This window comes from Labeo rohita, chromosome 20 (genome assembly GCF_022985175.1).
Source record: "Labeo rohita strain BAU-BD-2019 chromosome 20, IGBB_LRoh.1.0, whole genome shotgun sequence".
Classification (NCBI taxonomy): Eukaryota; Metazoa; Chordata; class Actinopteri; order Cypriniformes; family Cyprinidae; genus Labeo; species Labeo rohita.
The window spans coordinates 28,727,874-28,751,457 of record NC_066888.1 but is presented as its reverse complement, the minus strand read 5'-3'; the positions used below and the strand labels follow the sequence as shown (position 1 = coordinate 28,751,457).

The 23,584-nt window shown below is 32.5% G+C and overlaps 3 protein-coding genes across 7 annotated transcripts in view; 2 read left to right on the top strand and 1 right to left on the bottom strand.

Moving 5' to 3' along the window:
* The window catches only part of gpcpd1 (glycerophosphocholine phosphodiesterase 1), a 19,509-nt gene extending 16,689 nt beyond the window's left edge, over positions 1-2,820 (top strand). For 3 of the 4 annotated variants that reach the window (XM_051138390.1, XM_051138391.1, XM_051138393.1), the window contains one exon: positions 2,023-2,820. In XM_051138390.1, coding sequence (XP_050994347.1) covers positions 2,023-2,206 — 184 coding nt within the window. In that variant the 3' untranslated portion in view covers positions 2,207-2,820. The remainder of the gene's footprint in view (positions 1-2,022) is intronic. The other variant, XM_051138392.1, reaches the window with a different exon arrangement.
* Positions 2,821-5,973: 3,153 nt separating this feature from the next.
* napbb (N-ethylmaleimide-sensitive factor attachment protein, beta b) lies at positions 5,974-14,977 on the top strand. Its single transcript, XM_051139329.1, has 11 exons — positions 5,974-6,177; positions 7,347-7,426; positions 7,715-7,831; positions 9,424-9,470; positions 9,811-9,888; positions 11,250-11,305; positions 11,457-11,541; positions 11,640-11,744; positions 11,828-11,896; positions 12,863-12,913; positions 13,767-14,977. The coding sequence occupies exons 1-11, from the start codon at positions 6,080-6,082 to the stop codon at positions 13,866-13,868; spliced, it is 888 nt and encodes a 295-aa protein (XP_050995286.1). The 5' UTR covers positions 5,974-6,079; the 3' UTR covers positions 13,869-14,977.
* Positions 14,978-15,329: 352 nt separating this feature from the next.
* Positions 15,330-22,781, bottom strand: gzf1 (GDNF-inducible zinc finger protein 1). Of its 2 annotated transcripts, none has more exons than XM_051137753.1 (6): positions 22,713-22,781; positions 20,025-21,272; positions 18,409-18,503; positions 18,164-18,331; positions 17,757-17,914; positions 15,330-16,466 (listed from the first exon to the last, which is right to left on the bottom strand). In XM_051137753.1, exons 2-6 carry the CDS (start codon positions 21,248-21,250, stop codon positions 15,789-15,791), a joined length of 2,325 nt encoding a protein of 774 aa, XP_050993710.1. In that variant the 5' UTR covers positions 21,251-21,272; positions 22,713-22,781; the 3' UTR covers positions 15,330-15,788. The 2 variants fall into 2 exon arrangements, with proteins under 2 accessions (XP_050993710.1, XP_050993711.1); XM_051137754.1 differs by having other exon boundaries at positions 20,025-21,269; positions 22,713-22,763.
* Between the last annotated feature and the right edge of the window lie 803 nt (positions 22,782-23,584).

Below are 23,584 nucleotides of genomic sequence, written 5' to 3'. Positions count from 1 at the left end.
TATCATGACCACCTGAATGGAACATCTTGTGCTTGTGAATCTAAACAACATCCCAGAGCCTCTTTCAGCCTGGGGAAGTGAATGTATTTCACAAAAGCAGTGAGGATAAGTTGAATTTTCATTTCATTTTTTCATTTGCTTGTTGTTTTTGTTTATTCTTGAAAAGAATGTGGCTTTTAAATTTATTTTAAATTTTAATTTATTGACCTTAGTGAGAGTAGACATCATATTTAAAGTCAACATGAAATTATTTGTGTATATATTTAAAAGCACATCCCTAATCTTAATATGAACATCTCATATTTTCATCTTAAAAAGATACACTACCAATCAAACGTTTTTGAACAGTAAGATTTTTAATGTGTTTTAAAGAATTATCTTCTGCTCACCAAGCCTGCATTTATTTGATCCAAAATACAGCAAAAGAATTAATATTGAGAAATATTTTTACTATTTAAAATAACTGCTTTCTATTTGAATACAGTTTAAAATGTAATTTATTCCAGTGATCAAAGCTACATTTTCAGCATCATTACTCCAGTCTTCAGTGTCATGTGATCCTTCAGAAATCTTTCTAATATGCTGCTTTGCTGTCCAAGAAACATTTATTATTATTATCAGTATTTAAAAAATTTGAGTACATTTTTATCAGGATTCTTTGATGAATAGAAAGATCCAAAGATCAGCTTTTATCTGAAATAAAAAGCTTTTGTAACATTATACACTCTACCGTTCAAAAGCTTGGAGCCAGTATTTTATTTTATTTATTTATTTATTTATTTATTTATTTAGAAATTAATACTTTTATTTAGCAAGGATGCTTTAAATTGATCAAAAGTGATGATAAAGACATTTATAATGTTACAAAAGATAAATGCTATTCTTCTGAACTCTCTGTTTATCAAAGAAACCTGAAAAAAATTCTACTCAGCTGTTTTAAACCGTAATAATGATAATAATCATAATAAATATTTTTTGAGCAGCAAATCGGAATATTAGAATGATTTCTGAAGGATCATGTGACTGGAGTAATGATGCTAAAAATGCAGCTTTGAAATCACAAAATCACACACAAATTACATTTTAAAATATATTTAAATAGAAAAACAGTTACTTTAAATAGTAAAAATATTTCAAAATTTTGCTTTTTATTTTTTTTTTTTTTTTGCTGTACTTTGGATCAAATAAATGCAGGCTTAAAAATCAGGAGAGACTTCTTAAAAAAAAATAATAATAATTTAAAAACATTTGACTGGTGGTGTAGTTGACTCATTTACTTCTAAAACCTGTATGATTTTCTTTATTTTGCTGAACACCAAAGAAGGTATTTTGAAGGATGTTGGTAGCCAAACAGTTGGCGGTAGCCATTGACTTCCATAGTATTTTTCCATACTATATTCCACACTGCTTCAATATTATGTTCTTTTGTATTCAGCAGAAGAAACTTTTTGTGACTATTTAGGGTTTTTTTTTTTTAATAGCCCCATCCTACGTTGTTATTGTTATTATTATTATTTTATTTTTATTTTTATTTTATTTTTTCAGATTACGGAAGCAGTTCATGTTAACTTTAATTTGATATGGATGAAAATGAGGCTATGAGGGTACAATCACAGTCTGTTTAGCATGTCTTACTGTCCTGTGTCACAACTGTCATAATTTTTCATGTTGAGTTGTTTTTTGCCCACAGAATTTTCTGAAGGACATTTTTACTATTTTGTTGCACAGACTATACTTGTAATACTCAAAGCTTCGTTTTCATTCGTCATATTAAATATTCTGTCTACTCTAAGGTCCGTTGCAGAAATGAAAGGCATGTGGCAAAAATATGGAGATGCTTATTGTAAATCACTGAAAACTACAGTGAAATCTACTCACATTTTTTTTTGCGTGGTATGATCCCTTCACCCCCGATCGCTACGTTTATGTTAATAAAACTTGCTTTTTCCTTAGATGACACTTCTTTTCTTTTTCTTCACATTAACCCACAGCTAAAATAATGTACTGTTTCTTCATCTGCAGAATCTGTGACAATGAGGTTGAGCAGACAAACATCTTCAATGTAGAGGAACAAGGAGGAACCCTAAAGGAGGTCATTCAAACGTGTGCCTGCTCCACCTACAGCATTCCCTGCTCCTCCTTTCCATGTGCAGGAAAAGCCCAGGAGGTCAACGGGGAGTCCGATTCTGGCCTCAGTTCCTCTTGAGACCCACACAGCCAGTCCACCTTCACTCTATGTCTGTAATCTTCACACAATGCACCAGAACTAACGCACAAATACACTCCGTCATTAAGCCAAACTTAAGCCTGAGGTGTTTTAGAGTGTACAGAATAATACTGGGGACAACAACACAACGCTAGCTTCCACAAAGGCAATATTTTTTGCTTTAATTAGCCAATTTGCTGTATATTTAGATGCAAAAGTGGTGTATAGAATGTGTCATTTGCCTAAATGCAAATATTTGTTATATAATTCTTAAGAGTATCTTAGGACCGCCTTTTGATTTGTTTTCCTCGTCAAGTATTTATCGATTTCTTTATCTGTAGGTTGAGTATTGAACATTAACACAATGTAGTATTTCAATTTCTTGAACAACAAAAATGCAAGATTGTTGTACCCTGCAAAATATGTGCAAAAATTAATAGCTATTACATTTCAGTAGCTAAAAATCTCTCAAAAAGGAAGATTTTTGAGGATTTTGTCTTTAAAATGACACTGATGAACATGTTTATCCGTTGTATGTTAGTATTATCTCTTCACTACTATATCCATCCACAAATTCATTCTTAAATGAAACACTGATCGTTTCAGCAGAACAACATTTCATCTTTTTTATTCAGATGTGCAACTGACTTGAGCTCTTTACTGTAAATGGGTATATATTTGAATGAATGTGCCTCTATAAACCTGTATGTGCTGCTGAGCATCAGTGTGGTTTTGTCTCTTAGCATGTATTTGTACTGCTTCCTTAATGCAGGGCAGTGAAATCATGCATGTTTGCTGTTCAATGCCACACTGGTCGCCAGCAGCTTGCTATATGAATCCACATTCAGAGATGTGGATGTCACAATGGCAAAATAAACCAGAACAATGCTCTGAGAGCCAGAATAAACATAAATAATACAAACGAAAGCTGGGTTTTTGCATTTGTTCGGGGTGATTCCACAATTACCATGTCTTATAATATATTGTTTGGCCATTATGAATAAGATTATGCATTACTGGAAGAAAGTAGTGCTCTATATAGAATGTACACTACAGATTTAGGCAATAAATAAATGTCTTATAATGCACTTTAAAAAAAAAAAGGGTGCCAGTTTGCACACAGCAACATATTGCTCTATTAATAAATGTAATATGAATGTTTGATAGGCCAGTCATAATATGAAATATAAAAATACATTTTATATTGTGAACACTAATATATCCAGGGTTCGTACAAGGTGCTTAAAGTACTTTGAAGTACTTGAATTTGACTTTTTGAAATTTGAGGCCTGGAAAATGCCAATATTCCAATTCATCTATGAAATAAGTGTCTAATTTAGTCAATAAGCACTTATCTTTTCATACGCAATTAAAAAAACATACCTTTATCGCTTATTTCAGTTAATGTCAGAAAGCAATCGAACGAAAGGAACGGATGAACCAAATCAATTGAGCCATTTACTCTGGAACCGCTCAGATTGAATTCAAAATCGATCATTTATTTCAAGCGATTCAGTAGCAAAAACCAAATCAAAGTAAAAGAGCCATTCATTTTCGAATTTGGACATTTCTTGTAACGATTTTAAAAAGCACGTAGTAATGGCTGAAACTGAGGTTTTCGAAACTCAGTTAAACCATTGCGTCGCAAAATGATTCACTATTTCGAAGCGTTCCAATCGGATCGCGAATCATTTGTTTCAGATTGGAACTTCGCGTATCGCGAATCATTTGATTTGCATCAGAACGGGTTCGTGAATCGTTTAGCGAATCGGATGATTCAAATCAAATGATTTGCGATACGTGTTTTGAAGTCCCGATCTAAGTCAAATTCAGCCCGGGACTTCAGAGCATGGATAGCTAATCATCTGATTTAGATTGGAACTTCGGAATGCGAATCCCGAATCATTTGATTCAGATCGGGACTTCGGTGCGGGTTTGCGAATAATTTATTTCAGATCAGGATTTCGGAGCGATTTCGCGAGTCTTTTTCTTTCTTTTTCTTTTTTTTTTAAAACAGTAGAAAACATCAAACCACTAATGCAGTGCATTTATAAAAACAAAACAAAAAGAAAAAAGAAAGTATACACAAATACAAATCCCTTAAGGAAAAAAACAGTTTTTTTTACTATAGTAAAAGTTTGTAATACTTTCGTAGCAATACTTAGCATGTACTTCACTTTATTTTTGCCATTTTTATTAGTGTATTATTATTGATCTATTTCTATTTTTTAGAATTTGAAATACATTGTTCGATAAGTGAGATCTCTGATTGAATCCCTAAAAATAAAAAGTAGTGCTTGAAAAGTCCTTGAAAATCCTAGATTTAATTTTATAGTATCTGTACGAACCCTGTATATCTGAAAATAACTGAGCATTAAATAACAATATAAATAAAATATGTTTTTAAATATTTAATATTTAATTTCCAAGACCAGGTCATGGTGGAATAAATTATCATGTTTAATCAAAAACTGTTTTAAATACGTAAAAACATAAAGTAAGATTGAAATTATGTACAAAATAGGTTGCATATAGATGAATAAACCATGGTTGAAAAAGTAGGTTTTGTAAATGTTAGAGTAAGTTGACTTTATTCAAGGGCACCAGCTGTGGCATTTCAATGTTTTATGTTTAAAATGCTCTTTTATCTGACACAGGTAAGGTGGCCTTTGGTGTTTAATGTCATTCTGCAGCTGTGGTCGTGTCCATTAATATTTAACGTTCTGCTCTGGCCGCAGGTGAGCATTTTGTTTTCAAAGCATCAAAGGAAAATCACCAGCAAAACTCCCTTCCACTCTAAGGCTGTGTCTCAAATCACACAAATCTCAATGCCACATTCTGAAGTCACTTATAATGACCAGAGATGCTGTCTAGCTAATTTAATACAGCCAAATGACCTCTTAATGTTTTCCACATATTGCTGCAAACGAAAGTACAAAGAAAAGGAAACAAACCACCCTTTCCTGAAATGAATTGTATATACAGAGGAAAGGTGTGGTGCTTTTATGGTGCTTTCTTTCTCTGTTTTGGTTTCTTTACAACTTTAAGATATGCACCATGTGCTAAGTTAGGTTTTATCACACTACCTCACACTGTTATGTGCCAATATATTTTAATGTTTTCATTTTAATTTCGTGTTATATAATATTTTGCATATTGCATGTTCAATTTTAATATTCAAAGTGTTCTGAATTACAGGAATGATTCATGCAAACTAATATTGAACTACTTTCAATGTTTCAGCACTTGAACTCCTTGCAGTGAACTAGTCTGGTGATCTACAGTACCATCTAGTGCTCAGTATGGGATGTGCATTTATTTTTCGTCATAATAATAATCTGCAGTGGCAGTGCGGGATCTTGTTGCGGATTAATCAATATGAAAGCATGCTCTCTTTATATGCAAATTATACTTGAGCTGTGAAAACCTATAATGAAAAATGAAGCCTACAATGTTTTATCTTCACGTAAGATACTTTAACTAAACGTAATCACAAATTTAAACTAAGTGAAACAATTAATTTTACCAGATACTGGAAATGACTTTTGATTTAGTTCAAATTGTTCTTATACCGTTAAGTTTAGAAAATTATACAATAAAAATTCAGGCGATCTACTATTACGTAACGCGCATTTATGTGTGTGTATGGGAGTTGTAGTTTATTTGTTTTATATTCGCTTTAACGGACGTTCGTCTAAGCTCTGTCGTAAAACTACAAATCCCATAATGCTTTGCTCGAGCGTCCTGTACGCCCACGCTTAATAAACGCTATGACAGTAATCCCCCGCTGCCATAGTGACAGAGAGCGAGAGAAGCGAGGAGATAAACGAAAATAGATTTTAGTATTTATCTGTTCATTTAACCACAGAAATAATGGACAGTTCCGGGAAAGAAAAGGAGGCAATTCAGCTTATGGCTGAAGCCGATAAGAAAGTGAAGTCTTCCGGCTCGTTTTTAGGAGGAATGTTTGGGTAAGATTAAATACATGCTTCCTTCCCTATTTATCCGATCAGTAACGTTACGTTAGTCTGTTAACATATAATACTGCCAATATGATTATGCTGCCAAGCTTTGGTTTTATGTTTACCAGTTAATACTAAGTTTTTAGTTGCATAAAAACTGAAAATAGATATTGTAGAAGGGCCCAAGCTGTGAAAGGCCGCTTTGCGCATCAATCGATTGAAAAAAGGGCTTGTTCATTGTAATGCATAGCTGATTTTTTTTTTAACATAACGATTTGTATGATTATAATACGTTAAACAATAATAATTATTAATGTGATTTCATGATTGGGCCGCCAAGTCAAGTGTTTTATGTTTGGCGCATTAGTGGCGCAGTGGCTGCGGTATTTACATTCATTTTCTTGTTTTTATGTCACTATAATAATATCAACAAAAAATGAACACATGTACAATGGTACTACCATGTTTCTATTTAGATTTAAACATTTTTTAGCAATGTTTATATATGTATTAGAATTTTTTGTCTGTTGCAAATTATAATAATAAACTAAAGTTAATGTGAAACAATTTTAATATTCATATTAAAAGTATTACAATAAAATACTTATAGGCATACTTATTTTAAATGTTATGATTAATAAAACAATATTATTTTTTTAAATTAAAAAATAACTTGTTTTAAAATATATATATTTTAAAAGAAAAAATATTACATTTTATTTTAATAATTGTATAACTTTGGTTTTACAAGAATATTCATATATTTGGAAGAGCCCGGTGTCGACAGCAACAGTGAGATGTTTTATTGACAACTCAAACATATTTAGCACATATTCAGTGTTATTTATAGTAAACAAGCTCTGACCTAGTATGTTGTGAAATGGATTTATTTCAAATAGGTTTAATTAATATGATATGAGGCACGTAAAAACTGACCCAATTGAATATTCCCACCAGGACACAAGTTATCTAGGCCTTTCTGTTTATTACCAGCTATAATTTTCTGACTTAACCCAATAATATTTATACAATCAAATAATACTTTTAAATCCTCCTAACTGATATTAAAAAAGCGGTTAGCTTCTGGCTTGTAGATTTGTTGGGCAAACATGATCGTTTTCATTAAGGAGATATTAAAGTGTAAAAAATGCATAACTGAATCTTCTCATGTCTTTCAGAGGAAATCACAAAGTGGAAGAGGCATGTGAGATGTACGCCAGAGCAGCCAACATGTTCAAAATGGCCAAAAACTGGAGTGGTATGTGCTTTTTAGTGGTGCAGACATGACATACTTCGTCTTTAACAAGCATTAATGTATTATATAATGCTTAACAGTTCATTATGTAATATTCAAAACCTTAATTTATGCATTTTAATACATGTTCAACTGTGCTGTGTGCTGAAATCTAACTTTACATTTATTCATTTAATTTAGCAGACTATCCCACTGAATAATCAAACAGCTTTGTTTGTAACTGAAAGGATGTATTATGATGTCTATTATATATTCATATTCTCCTGATGAGGTTTGTGTTTTTGTGTCCAGCTGCAGGCAGTGCTTTCTGTCAGGCGGCCAGACTTCACATGCAGCTTCAGAATAAACACGATTCGGCCACCAGCTACGTCGATGCGGGAAACGCCTACAAGAAGGCAGATCCACAAGGTGAGGCTGCAGATTAAAACTCCCAGCTTCGGGACAATCGGTTGATTTATCCTAAATAAGCAGATGCTGATGCATCTCAAGATAAAGTTCATCCTATCACTTTAGTGCTGAATAGATTCATTAACAGAATTAGTCTCATTTGATAAAACAGTTCTTTCTGTGTGAGCTGAACAGTGTTTAGTATTATTTATATGCTATTTATACTATTTTAGTATTATTTTTATAGTATTTATTAATATTTTGAATTAGCCTTTTTTATATTTTCAGTTTTTGTTTTATATTTTTGTGTAGTTTTATGGTTTTTGTTAATTTTATGTGCTTTAGTCATTTTGTTATTAGTGTTGTTTTGTATTTTTTTTTTTTTTTTTTATATTTCTATTTTTGTTTTAGTGTTAATAATTTTAGTATGGCAAGTGAAGCTTATTTCTATTTTAGTTTTCATATCAGAATCATATGATATTAATCATGTGTAATTTTGTTTATCCATTTTATTTTATTTCAGCTGTTTTAATTGTTTTACATTTATTTTGCCAATGTCAATACTGGAAGTTTGAAAAACATCAGAACAGTGAAGCTCAGACAAAGAATATTGTCTTTTTGACTCAATATAGCATAAGAATGAATGCTGCATTGCAGCTAATATTAGGAGATTTTGATGAGATCAGTTTGTGAAGGTAGATATGATGCCACTGTCCGCTCAAAAATGTGTAGCAAAAATCAAAGAACGTGCGTTTGAATATACAGTTTTTTAGAAATGTAAGCTGTTCTTTAGACACAATAATTCAGCAATGTAGACATATATGCAGTAGAGATATAAAGTGCATCTTTATTTGTTAGTATGGACTGTCAATTGATTAAAAGGTTAATCAAAATAACTACATTTGACTAATTAAATGTTATATAAATATATATATATATATATATATAAAATACACTGTCCTCCAAAAGTTTGGAAATGCCCTAGAAAAGTGGGGTTTTGGACAATATTGACATGAATCTTTATTTAATTTGTGATAGTTTTGCACTGATAAGGAACAACACAAACTATGAAAACATATTTTATTACATAAACAGTTTATACATAGAAAAAACTTACATTTTCGATTCATCAAAATATCCACCATTAGCAGCTATTACAGCTCTGCATAATCTGGGCGTAAATTCATTGTATTCGAAATTTAATTGGCAATCAATTGTTAAAGCTATTAAGGTGTGCTGACCCAAATTCTTTTAAAACCTGGGCCAAGTTTTAAGCAGTAACCAGGCATCACAGCTGACAAAAGGGCATGTCTGACTTTGACGTGTATGTATTGCCATTATTATGTAATCAAAATGAAAATTATTATTGCTGGTCTTCAATGATAATGTCAAGTTACTTTAATGTATTTGCACCAAAAAATAAGGATTTATGCTGATGTCGTCCAAAACCACACTTTGCCAGGGGTGTTTCCAAATTTTTGGAGGGCAGTGTATATATATTAAAGAGCTGAATAGATATAAAGTAGCTTTAGATAATTTTTTTTATTTCCATATCATTGATCATAAGTCTTGTCTAACTCTTCCTCCTCCTTCTCTTTAATGCTTGCAATTAGAGGCTATCAAGTGCTTAAACGCAGCCATTGATATTTACACAGACATGGTAAGATGTTTTTGTAGCAGTCAAAAATCCTATTAATGTTCATGCAGGCTGTTCCATTTCTGTACAGTTTCATATGGGAGTTTGCATGTTTTTAGCTGTCTAGCAAACCCATAGAGCAGTTAAACAGGACATGCTGTAACAGACAGTAAAGCATCTCTCCCTCTTTCAAAATATAGGAGATATTTCCTAAACGTCCCTAGATGAGGTTCAGAATCTGTATTGAAATCACATATGGAATCAGCAAAGCATGTAGATGTTCAGAAAAAAAGGTTGATTGATACTGAATGAAATATTCCACTGACATTCAGTCTTAATAAAGTCTTCTCTGTTCTGTCTTTAGGGAAGATTCACTATCGCAGCCAAGCATCATATCACAATTGCCGAGGTGTACGAGTCAGAGCTGGTGGACATTGAGAAGGTACAAAAATGAAATGTTTATTTAGTATTAACCGAAGTTGCATCTTATATTGAGAGTGTAGAGTGGTGTAAGACCGCTATATGCTGTAGAAGTTTGAATTCTTAAAACTTGGTATAAAACACAAAACAACTGGATTGATGCTATTCAGCAGATACTCATAAGCTGGTTGATGCAAATGATGCTTTCCTCATCACAAAATACATTTTAGCTAGAATATGTCTAGTCTTCCCACCACAAAAACATATTATATATAATATTATGCAATATTACTAACAGTGTATTATTATTATTATTATTATTATTATTATTATTTATAATGAATAATTATTATGTATTATTATTAATTAAGATCGCACTTTAAATTAGGTTATTTTTCTGGTGAATTCATAAACAGCCAAAAGATAAAAACATCACATGATACATGTTTTGGAGAACAGAAAATATAATGTCATTTAATAGTAATACAAATAAAATATTAATAATAGTAAAAAATATTATTGATCATAAATTATTATAATGCATTATTAAAGGTTATACTTTAAATGAGGTTCTTTTTCTAGCAAGAAACATTTAAGTAAACACCTAGACCTTTTCTTCAATTTTTTTCTTTAAATGAATAAAAACTATAATAATTATTAATAACAATAATTTAAAAAATAATATTGATAAATATTACAATGTATTACTATTATTATTAATAGATCATTCATCTTAACTATTATCAAACAATAATAAATTTGTATTATTAGTAAATAATACATAATACATTTTAAAAATGTAAACAGCTTTTATAATCTTTTCTGAAGTTGTCTACTGAAAGTTAGCAGCTGTATGTGACCTTGGACCACAAAACCAATCATATGGGTCAACATTTTGAGATTGAGAATTATTTATAATAAATAAGCTTTCCATTGATATATAGTTTGTTAGGACAGGACAATATTTGGCAGAGATATGGTTTTAAACTATTTAAAAATCTGGAATCTAAGGGTGCAAAAAAATTGAAATATTGAGAAAATCGCCTTTAAAGTTGTCCAAATGAAGTTCTTAGCTATGCATATTACTAATAAAAAATTAAGTTCAGATATATTTACAGTGGAAAAGTTTACAGAGTTGTCCTGGAACATGATCTTTACTTAATATCCTAATGATTTTTGTAATAAAAGAAAAATCAATCATTTTGACCCATACAATGCATTTTTGGCTATTGCTACAAATAAACCTGTGCTGCTTATGACTGGTTTTGTGGTCCAGGGTCACATAATATTATTTGTTGTGCAAGTGAACACTGTGTTAAAATTAACCATATTTCGTCACCTTTTGAGATTTCTGCTTTTTTTTTTTTTTTTTATTGTCTGTAGGCGATTGCACATTATGAACAAGCTGCTGACTATTACAAAGGAGAAGAATCAAACAGGTAAGCCTGCTGAGCAGAAGCCAAATAATCAATATCTTGTTGTTCCTCCCCTGTTTAACCACTTTGTTTCTAAGGAGAGGTTTCTAAGATCAATTAAGCCATTTTGAACATTACTTTAAGCTTTGATATGGTCTGTTTGATTAATTTACAGCTCTGCAAACAAGTGTCTGCTGAAGGTGGCTTCATACAGCGCTCAGTTAGAGCAGTACCAGAAAGCAATAGAGATTTATGAGCAGGTAAGCCATCTGTCGAACTCCTGCAGACTCTTACCAAATTACTCACTCACCGGCATTCGCTGAGTCACTCTGGAATTTCTGTCTGTCTCCGTAAACAGGTTGGAACCAACACCATGGACAATCCCCTACTGAAATACAGCGCCAAAGAATACTTCTTCAAAGCTTCCTTGTGTCACTTCATCGTGGACGAGCTAAACGCAAAGGTCAGCTCTCCATCAGGTCATCATGCATGCCTATATATGCTGAACTGCTGCAGATAATATGCATGTTATGTTTTCTGTTGTAGCTCGCTGTTGGAAAGTATGAAGAGATGTTTCCAGCCTTCTCAGATTCAAGAGAATGCAAGCTTCTGAAGGTCTGTGATAATACAGTTTAGAACATATAAAAGACTAGACTAGTAGGTCTGCTTACATTAAAGGACAGGGTCAAACATATGTATTTTTACATATTTTCCCCTCTGGAAGATTTTTTTTTTTTTTTTTTTTTTGGAGCAAAAATTACACTTCTATAAGTGTAATTGTTACGTTTTTAAATATATCTGTGTTTTTTTTTTTTTTTGTTTTGTTTTTTTTACGATGAGTGGGTAATTTGAAGCAATTCATTCAACCAATCAAAATACTATAGTCTGTTACCAATACAATTTGATCGACATCAACAAAAGCAATATGTACATTGCCAAGGTGCCACAGACGCTGCATCTGACATGGCATGTTTATTTATACTTGCACAGACATTTTAATGCAGTTTAAAGTGGCAAACATGTATTTACATGACAGTTGCATAATGTTATGACTGAGAAAATTAGAAAGTATAAATATAAATATATTTTTTATATAGCCTACGTGAAGTATATAAATGATAAAATTAAAAAGCAGGAACTCATTACATTTTCTTCTAGTCTATATGCATAAAATCAAGAATTTACATTGGTAATCTTAGATTGAATATATTTTAGAGAACTGTTTTCCGTATTGGGAATATATTATATGCAGAAAGCAAGGAAAGAATGTTCCCCATCACTGAAGCGGTCAATGGAAATGCTGCAAAAACAGTGTGTAAAGCAAAATCTTTGATGCAACGTGAGCTAAATATAATGGTGTACACTCTTTATTCATTTTCATGTTTCACTTGAATCACAGCTATTGTAATTGGTTTCGATGAATAGATGTCTACTTTTGTTGAATTTGTTTTCATTTATGTTCATTTTGATGGCATTTTTACCTCAAACCTGTGACAGGCCTCATGATGACACCCACATCAAGTTTTGCTTTTAAAAAAATGATGTATTGTAGTATACTTATAAGATATTTTGTCTTTACAGAAACTTCTAGAAGCCCATGAGGAGCAAAACGCAGAGGCTTTCACAGAAGCGGTATGACTTTTATCTTCAGCTTCTTTAAAAAAAAAAAAAACATTTGTTATCATCTTTCTTAAAAACGTACATTTAAAGGAGAAGTTCACTTCCAGAACAAAAATGTACAGATAATGTACTCACCCCCTTGTCATTCAAGATGCTTTCTTTCTTCAGTCATAAAGAAATTGTGTTTTTTGAGGAAAACATCTCAGGATTTCTCTCCATATAATGAACTTCTGTGGTGCCCCTAAGTTTAAACTTCCAAAATGCAGTTTAAATGCAGCTTCAAAGAGCTCTAAACAATCCCAGCTGAGGAATAAGAGTTTTATCTAGCGAAACGATCTGTTATTTTCTAAAAATATGTACAATTTATATGCTTTTTACCTCTAACACTCTGTGTGAACTCTGTCAAACGCCCTTTACAAAAAAGGTAAAACAGTGATGTAGGACGTTTGAGGTTAAAAAGTATATAAATTGTCAGTTTGTTTTGAAAATGACCAATCGTTTCACTAGATAAGACCCTTATTTCTCGGCTGGGATTGCTTGGAGCCCTTTAAAGCTGCATTTAAACTGCATTTTGGAAGTTCAAACTCACGGGCACCATAGAAGTCCACTATATGGAGAGAAATCCTGAAATGTTTTCCTCAAAAAACATATTTTCTTTACGAATGAAGAAAGACATGAATGTCTTGGATGACAACGGGGTGAGTATATTATCTATAGGTTGTTGTTCTGCAAGTGAGCTACTCTATTAAGACCTAAATTACTGTATTTACAAGGATACTTGCAAAGAGGATACTTTTTTTTAGTTCTTTTTGGTGACACTAATGGTGCAGAAGTCTTATTGTGTTCATTTTCCCCCGTTTTTTAGGTGAAGGAGTTTGACTCCATCTCACGCTTGGACCAGTGGCTCACCACCATGCTTCTGCGGATCAAGAAGACCATCCAGGGGGACGAGGGTGACCTAAAATGATCGGGACAGTGGGGCGATCACCCACTGCATGGCACCCTCTTTCCCACCTTCCATTTCACATCAGTTCTGTGCAATGGCCAAGTCCAGGTTTCCCAAAACAGTATGTCAAAATGTATTGCTGCAACATTTCTAGAGAATATACTTATAAGCCTGTACTGTTACATTGATATCCAGTTATATAATATAGCACATATCAAAAATTTAGCACTCCAGTTCACAGATCTCCTCCGGTTTCCCTGTTGCATTACGAGGGTATTTCTGGAAACACGGAGTGAACCGGTTCAGGAGAGGGAAATTCAAGTATACAGTGGGGGTTTGAGATAGTCCTCAAGTTCTTTTGCAACAGTCACTGAATTGCAACGTGCTAGAGCTGCATGAATTGTACAGATATAATTATTCAGTCAGTGCAGCAGAATTGTGTATTATTATTATTATTATTATTATTATTATTATTATTATTATTATTTAGACATTGTTTTTATTTGTGCAATTTTTTAGTCTTGTCACACTAGTTGGCATGCAGGCCTCAAAATGCTTTTGTCCACATTTATTAAACATCAGACATTTGAATTTCAGTTTTCCCACAGTCTGCCATTTTGAATTGGTATTTTAAATTATTACAAAAATGTTTTTTCTTATGTATATTTGTTTAATTAAATTATTATTTTAACTATCAATATTACTCAGAAAATATTATTAGTCTAATAATATTATAGTTAGGCAGAATTATATATATTATTAGTCTAATAATATTGTATTAGTCAAAAAAATCATTTAACTATATATTTTTACACTGTCTATCATTTCCATCAGCACTGAAATTAATGCGTTTGTAAAACCCTTGTAGAACCTTTATTAACATGCTCTCTGTGTGTCGTGTTGTGAATGTATAGCTCATGTACACTCTCCACTTCTGTGGTCTTTAGCAGCGCATGTCATTCTGTTTTACGTGTCGTGACGTCCGTATTTTACCATATTCTAGAGTTTTTAAGAAGCCATGAAGACACAGAGTACCAAACAATGTACTTTCCCACAGAGCAACTGATGTCTTTGCTGAATGTCTGTGAGAATGTACAGAAATAAAAACTAATACTGAAATGGCTACATGATCAAGTCTGTTATATTACTTACTGTAATTACATCGTAATGTTCGCTAACTAAGCATCACAATTATGTATTGTGACAAAATAGTATTACATTTTGGTGAGTAACTAAAGTATAAAAAAATTATATTAAATGTATAAATTCAAAATATAATTTTTTAAAATCTATATAATTTTAATACTATTTATAATATACATATAAATTAAATAAAAAGATAAATATTATAAATAAAAATACATTTAACTCACTATAGTATTAAATTTTTTTTAATTCAAATTTACGTATATTTTCTTATATTTACTTATAAAATTAATTTTTTAAAGATAAATTAGAAATGAAAAATTAAAAAAGCAAACAGAAGTCAACAGACACTTTATTGAGTGATTTAAGGAGCGCTGTGAAGATTTCAAATATTATACACGACAGGGTACTAAAAATGAAGTACTGTGTTATTAAAATGCAATTCATATTGATGTAGTGTTGAGCATAATAAATATAAGCAAAAGACACCAAAAAGAAACAAAACTATTTTGCAAGAATCACTATTAAAAACAACTTAATGACAACATGTTTCCTAGAAATGAAAGGGGAAATCATATATTATGTTGCCAAAAACAAACCCGAGCAGAATTTAACCTTGCGATTTAAAAACTGTACTAGGTACACACTTATAGAGGGCTTATTTCTCCAGTCACTGCCCTCAATCAGGATATGAACATATTTATGTCTTTCATTAGGTAAAACAGTATATACAGCTGATAATTTACAACCAAATCTTAATTGTGATTTGATTCAACTGAAGCAGAACAGTAAAATCTATTCTACTACTGAGATTTCGATGTTGTTTGAAGCCTCTGCAGTCTGTATGTTTTCGGTGACTTCCTGTTGAGCGTCTGCACAGTCCGTCTCTCGCACCGCAACAGCCTGGACCGATACGCACTCGTCGACTGCAGCCGAAGCCAGACGGTTCTCTGTTGCTTCGGCTTCTGATGTCGCCGCAGTCGTTGTTGGAGCAAGTATGGCATCAGAAACGTGACCTGTGACGGTGATGGGCACAGAACCGGATATCGATGGGGACACTGAGATGGAATGTGCAACCGAAATAGGGATGGAAAAGGGAACGGTCACAGGCATCCCAACCGCAGAAGCATCCAGAGAGATCACGCTGGTGCCGTCCGTGGCGACTAAGGGCTGCAGCTGCGTGCCTGCGGGCACTTCGGTCTGGATGACCGTGAGGCCGCCCAGGGCCGTGTGGCTGACCAGCGCGATGGTTCCAGGTCCGGGCCAGTCTCCGGAAATGGTCACGGGCTCTCCGGAAACAGCCACCACTTCTTGGGGCTTCTGTGCGTTGCTTATAGGTGCCTGTGCTTCGGAAACGGCGGCAGATGCCTTGTCCTTCTTCTGAGAAGAGCCTTTCGGCTTCTTGGCTCTGTCTTCGACGTTTCCCTCCAGAACAACCAGGTAGTTCTTCCATGGAGTTTGTTTGTCATGGGTCTGCGTATAGAAAAAGACTAGTTATACTAAATCCCAATGCAAACTTCTAAATCCCTACTAACTTATTAACCATGAAAAATAATATTGCATTATTGATACACACTAACATTCAAAAGTTTTTAAACAGTAAGATATTTTTTTATGGTTTTCTTTTTAAGTCTCTTCTGCTCACCAAGCCTGCATTTTTTTGATCAAAGGATAACAAAAACTGTAAAATGTTGAAATATTTTTACTTTTGTTAAAAACAGCTGAGTAGATTTTTTTTTCAGGTTTCTTTGATGAATAGAAAATTCAAAAGAACAGCATTTATCTAAAATAGAAATCTTTTAAATATTATAAATGTCTTTATCATCACTTTTGATCAATTTAAAGCATCTTTGCTAAATAAAAGCATTAATTTCTAAAATTTCTTTCGCCCTCGAAAAAAGCTTTTGATAAATGCTGATCTTTGGATCATCAAAGAATCCTGAAAAAAATGTACTCAACTGTTTTAAAAATTGATAATAATAAATAAAAAATGGCTAGCCAAAAAATAAATAATAAATAAAAAATGTTTGAACAAATAATAATATTAGAATGATTTCTGAAGGATCATGTGATGCTGAAAATTTTGCTATGATCACAGGAAAAAGATAGAAACAGATAGAAACTGTTATCTTAAATAGTAAAAAATATTTCTAAATGTTACTGTTTTCGCTGTGCTTTGGATCAAATAAATGCAGGCTTGGTGAGCAGAAAAGACTTCTTTGCAAAACATCTTACTGTTCAAAAACTTTTGACTGGTAGTGTACGTAATTAACATTAATGTGTTGAGAGTTTGATAACAATAAATAGCCAAAAAAGTGGAACTTGTGTTCTATGAATCTGCTAACCTGCTAAGTTTACCTTGATTTATTGTGTTCTATATAATATAATTCTCTTCTGCTCACTAAGGCTGCACTTATTTGATCAAAAAATACAGTAAAATTGTAAAATATTTTTTCAATTCAAAATAACTGGTTTCTATTTGAATATATTTTAAAATGTAGTTTATTCCTGTGCTGCAAAGCTGAATTTTCAGCATCGTTACTCTTCAGAAATCTAGGTTTAGTTGGCATTTATCATATGCATACTGGTGCCTATAAAAATATTCACAGCCCTTCCTGGACTTTTTGCACTATTTATAGTTCAATACATCATTATTTACTGTTGTATTGCACTGAACTTAAAGCCCGTGGTGTTGAATATTTTTTTATAGTCTCTATAAATCCACTTATAAAACTGTGCTGTGTGAAGTTGCAGGATGTTTACCAGGGTGTGCCGGCGTACGGTGGATTTGTCAGTAAACGTTCTTCCACACATGCTGCACATGTAGGGCTTCTCTCCCGTGTGGATTCTCTGATGTCTCTGCAGGGCATTGAGTTGAGTGAACTGCTTATCGCAGTCCTTACAATGATACGGTCTTTCACCTGTGGGAAAAAATGCTGTGTCAACTGATAAGTTCTGGTTTTAATGATCATGCAGATTGTAAAACCGTACATCAGTTGTGCATTGGTTGATAATTCCCAGTCTGTAACTATATTTCTAATGCAATTACTTACAGCACATTGGTGTCTTTCAAAGATATTGCTATTGCATTTTTTTATATGCATAGTACATAAATACCATTTTTGGACTTTTGAATGAAATGCATTGCAGGGTTTTTTGTAAAGGAACACCTGTGTGTATTTTCATATGCTGGTGGAGGGAGTTCCTCTGCGCAAACGTTCTTCCGCAGGTTTCACATTTGTAGGGTCTGAATCCTGAATGGATTCGGTTGTGATGTTTCAGGTATTCTTTAGATGCAAAGCTCTTCCCACAGTTTTCGCACATGAACGGCTTTTCACCTAGACAGAGAAGAGGAAGTCATTATCTTCTGCTATCATATTATTTCTCTTTATGTAACAGGAATCAGCTGGCTCACCTGTGTGGCATCTCCTGTGGTAAGACAGCATGTGGTTCTGGGTAAATCTGGCATCACAGAGGTCACAGGCGAAAGGTTTCTCTCCAGTGTGGATTCTGGATTAAAAACATTAGATAGAATGCATAAATATTAAATGCGTAACCCAGCATGTTCATTAGGGATGCATATCATGTGACCATTTTGGTTTCTGCAACATTTAGCAGATTTTATACTGTTACGATTCCACCAATTCTTGTAAAAAAAAAAAAATTCTTTCATAAAAAAATGTATAATATAATATAATATAATAGCCTATATTATATTATTTATTATTTGATTATTTACATGCATAAAAGCTAAATGCATGAGTGTAAATGCAAATAAAATAATGTAATAAAATTGTATATATTATTTACATTTATGAAAAAAGTGGCCACTAAATGCATAAATGTAAATTATATATATTATATTATTTAATTATTTACATACATGCATAAAAGCTAAATGCATGAGTATAATATAATACAAATATAATATAATATTATAATATATTGTATGTATATGTATGTGTGTATATATATATATATATACACACAAATAAATGTAATAAAATGTAATATATTAAACATTTATGCCACATTTATGAAAAAAGTGGCTATTAAATGCATAAATGTAAATTATATATTATATTATATTATATTTGGTTATTGACCAGACCATTAAAATAACAAAAAAGGTAAAATATTCTGAGAAAATGTTATATTATATTACATTTAGTTTTTGACAATACCCAAAACAAACACACACAAAAAAAAACTAAATTCAAATTTAATATAATATAATAATAATAGCAAATATAATATAATATAAAATAATATAATATATGCATAATATGCATTTTGTGGTTCATACATGTAAATATTTAATTGTATCACATTACTTTATTCGCATTTACACTTATGCATTTAGCTTTTATTCACATATAAAAATAATCAAATATAATTTAACATACAAAAATATTAATTAATTAATTATTATTAATAATAATAATATGATGCCCAATGTTATAATATGATCAGTTATTGACCATAGCAAAAAACAACTAAATTTTACATTATTCATATATGTAAATAATATAGTAGAATTTACATTTATGCATTTATTAATTTTATTCATAAATGTAAATAATGTATATTATTTACATGTATGCATTTAGCTTTTATGCATACATTTAAATAAATTAAATATATAAATAAATTAAATATAATTTTACATAAGAAAAATCTATATGATGGCCAATGTTACAAAAAAGAAATTAGATTTTATATTTAGTCATATATATATAGTAGTCAACATTTGAAGTGGATCAAAAAGTTCATTAAAGTTGTCCTAAGATGAGAATGGGTATTGTTTTGGTTCTAGGACAACTTTGATGAAAGGTTTTGATCCACTTCAAATGTTGACTACTGTATATGTAAATAATATGATACTGGCCATCATATTATTACTTACATGATTTACTTACTGACAGAAGCCAATTTAAGGTAGGATTTATATATGTAACACCCTAATATTTAGGTTTGAGGTTTGTTCAGGTGACTTTTATGGCCTGGTGCATCCCTGATGCTGCCCACTACCTTTGATGTGTCTTGAGCGCTGAACTCTGGGAGAATCTGGATCCGCACTCGTCACATTTAAAGGGTTTGTGCCCCGAGTGTGTCCTCTCATGCAGCGTCAGAGCGGTTTTGGAGCTCAGAGATTTGCCGCAGACGTGGCAGAAGTGTCTGTCCGTGCCACCCTCGTGCACCTGCCGCCTGTGGCGGGTCACGTCCTTCTTGCGCTTGAAAGTTTTATTGCAGATCTCACACGGAAAGAGCCTCTCGTCGTTATGCACGTGCCGCTGGTGGATCTTCAGGTTGCAGCGGTTGGCGAACGTCTGCTGGCAGATTTCACAGCGAAACGTAGTGTCCATTTGGACTCCGTGGTTGACCTTTAAGTGTTTGAGATAGCTCTTTTCGTAGTAGAATGAACGGCTGCATTTCTCACATCTGTACTTTGCGGTTCCTCTCTTGATTTCCTTCTCTGCTTCCTCCTCGTCCATTTCCTCATTAGGCTGGAAGTCTGATTCATCTCCAGGCACATCGTAAGCGGATTCGGATCCAGAGTCATCACAAGTGTCTTTTTCACCCAAGGTGTCCTGTGATGACTCTGCCTCAGGATCTTGGGACGTTTGCTCCTCTCCTGCCGCTTCAAGGGTTTCTGTTTGCATCTTGGGCTTTTTCAGAGGAAAGTCCACAGACACTCTGCGACCCGCTAACCTGCTGCTTCTCCTGTCTGGTTCTGTCTCCTTCACATTTTCAGGCACTTTTAAAGACTTTTTCCTCTTCATCGCTTTTTTCACAGGTCCTTGTTTGGTCTTGACTTCAGTACTTCGAGGGTTTGAATCCACACCATCTTTCTGCAGAGTTTCATCTGAAACGCCGCTGGGAATTTCTGCCTCGCAAGCATCCACTAAGTCTTGGCACTTCAGGAGTTTAGCCATCTGCAATACGGTACCGATGTAACTTTTCTCCACCTCGATTTTTCCAAAATACGCATACTCTAAGAATTTCTCAAATGTGTGTGGTAAGATGTCACACAGGAATATCTTTTTCACTTGGTCGCTGGCTAACAGATGGGACTCGAAGTAACCGCTGGATGCGGCGAGGACCACCTGATGGGCTTCAAACTCCTCCAGCTCTCCTTGAAAATCCACCTGCACCGTGATGTCGCACAGGTTTCCCATGGTCCTCAGCTTCCACATTGCATTGAGCAGATTTTTATGGTGAGAGCTGGACTGCAGTTGAACCAATCCATCACTCATTTTCTCTGTTTTTTTGCAGCTGCTGGAAGGATGTAAATAAAGTCAGTCACATATACACAACCAGTCAAAAGTTCTTGAACAGTAAGATTTTTAATGTATTTTTTAATAAATCTCTAATGCTCAGCAAGCCTGCATTTATTTAATCCAAAATACAGCAAAAGCACTAATTGTGAAATATTTTTATTATTTAAAATAACTGTTTTCTATTTGAATATATTTTAAAATGTAATTTATTCCTGTGACTTCAAAGCTGAATTTTCAGCATCATTACTCCAGTCTTCAGTGTCACATGATCCTTCAGAAATCATTTTGATATGCTGATTTGCTGTTCAAGAAACATTTATTATTATTATTATCAATATTTAAAACAGTTGGGTTAATTTTTTCAGAATTATTTGATGACTAGAAAGTTCCCGAAGATCAGCATTTATCTGGAATAAAAGTTTTTTTTTTAACATTATACACTATACCATTTAAAAGCTTGGAGTCAGTATAATTTTTTTAGAAAGAAATTATAGAAATTAATATTTTTATTTAGCAAGGATGCTTTAAATTGATCAAAAGTGATGATAAAGAGAAAAAAAGATTAATCTTACAAAAGATTAATTTTTTTCAGATAAATGTTTTTCTGAACTTTCTATTCATCAAAGAAACCTGAAGAAATTCTACTCGTGTTTTCAACATAATAATAATATAAAATGTTTTCGAGCAGCAAATCAGAATATTAGAATGATTTCTGATAGATCATGTGATTGGAGTAATGATGCTACAATTCTTGCTTTAAAATCACAGGAATAAATTGTATTTTAAAATATATTTAAATAGAAAACAGTTATTTTAAATGGTAAAAATATTTCAAAACCTTTCTGTTTTGCTGTATTTTAGGTCAGATGCAGGCATGGTGAGCAGAAGAGACTAATTTGGAAAAAAAACAAACAAAAAATCTTACTGTTTAAAAACCTGTGGAGCATACATACATACATCTATGCATATGCACATTAATAAATGCATTTACTGTGACAAATTACTACTGAATTTGTACAAACTGGCTGTTAATATTATATGTTTTATAATTAATAAGTTATTATAACTACTGTATTTCTATACAATAGCCTTTGCAACCGCATATACATTAAATTATTTATTGTATATGCTAAACTTTAGCATGGTAACGGCCCAAAATAAACCAACATTCACAGTCCCATCTAAATGTCTTTTATTTGCATAATTCTTTATACGAGTTCATTTAACTGTTTTGGTCCAGAAACCGACAAAAAAAAAGAAAGAAAATAAAAGGAAACGCTAAAGCAGTTAGCATCATTAGCTTGGTTCTCAGATATCTGAGCGATATCTGTGTTCATGTAACTTAACAAAGAATAAACGTGAACAGATCATATATTTAATGTCTATCAATGACATGCAGTGCAAGGAGGGTTTGCATAGCAGGCTGGAGATTTCTTACCGTAAGGCCAGTAAAACGGCAGCCCTGTACAAATCAAATCCACAGGCACAACAAGAGTATTTCCGGTAGAACGCGCACCCGCACATTAGAGCCGAAGGCATCATGGGAAATTGAGTTTTTCCTGATATACATTATCTTGATTCCTTATAGGATTGATGTATTTTTTTAATTCACAAAATTGTATTTATTTATTTGTCTGTCAAACGATTAGTCGCGATTATTCGCATTTAAAATAAAAGTTCGTGTTTACATAATATGTGTGTACTGTGTATATTTATTATGTATATATAAACAAACACATGCATGTATATTTAAGAAAAATCGGTTATATTTATATAAGGCTGTAATATATATATAAGGCTTTAATATATAATAAAGATATCATATATGATGATATCTATATATATATATGACCCTGGACCACAAAACCAGTCATAAGGGTCGATTTTTCGAAATTGAGATTTATACATCATCAGAAAGTTGAATATATAAGCTTTCCATTGATGTATGATTTTTAAAGACAGGACAATATTAGGCCGAGACACAACTATTTTAATATATGGAATCTAAGGGTGGCAAGAAAATCAAAATATTGTGAAAATCCCCTTTAAAGTTGTCCAAATGAAGTTCTTAACAATGCATATTACTAATCAAATATTAAGTTTTGATATATTTACAGAAGGAGTTTTACAAAATATCCTCATGGAACATGATCTTTACTTAATTTCCTAATTATTTTTGGCATAAAATAAAAATCAATAATTTGCAATGTATTTTTGGCTGTTGCTACAAATATACCCCAGCGACTTAAGACTGTTTTTTTGGTCCAGGGTCATATATATATATATATATATATATATATATATATATCT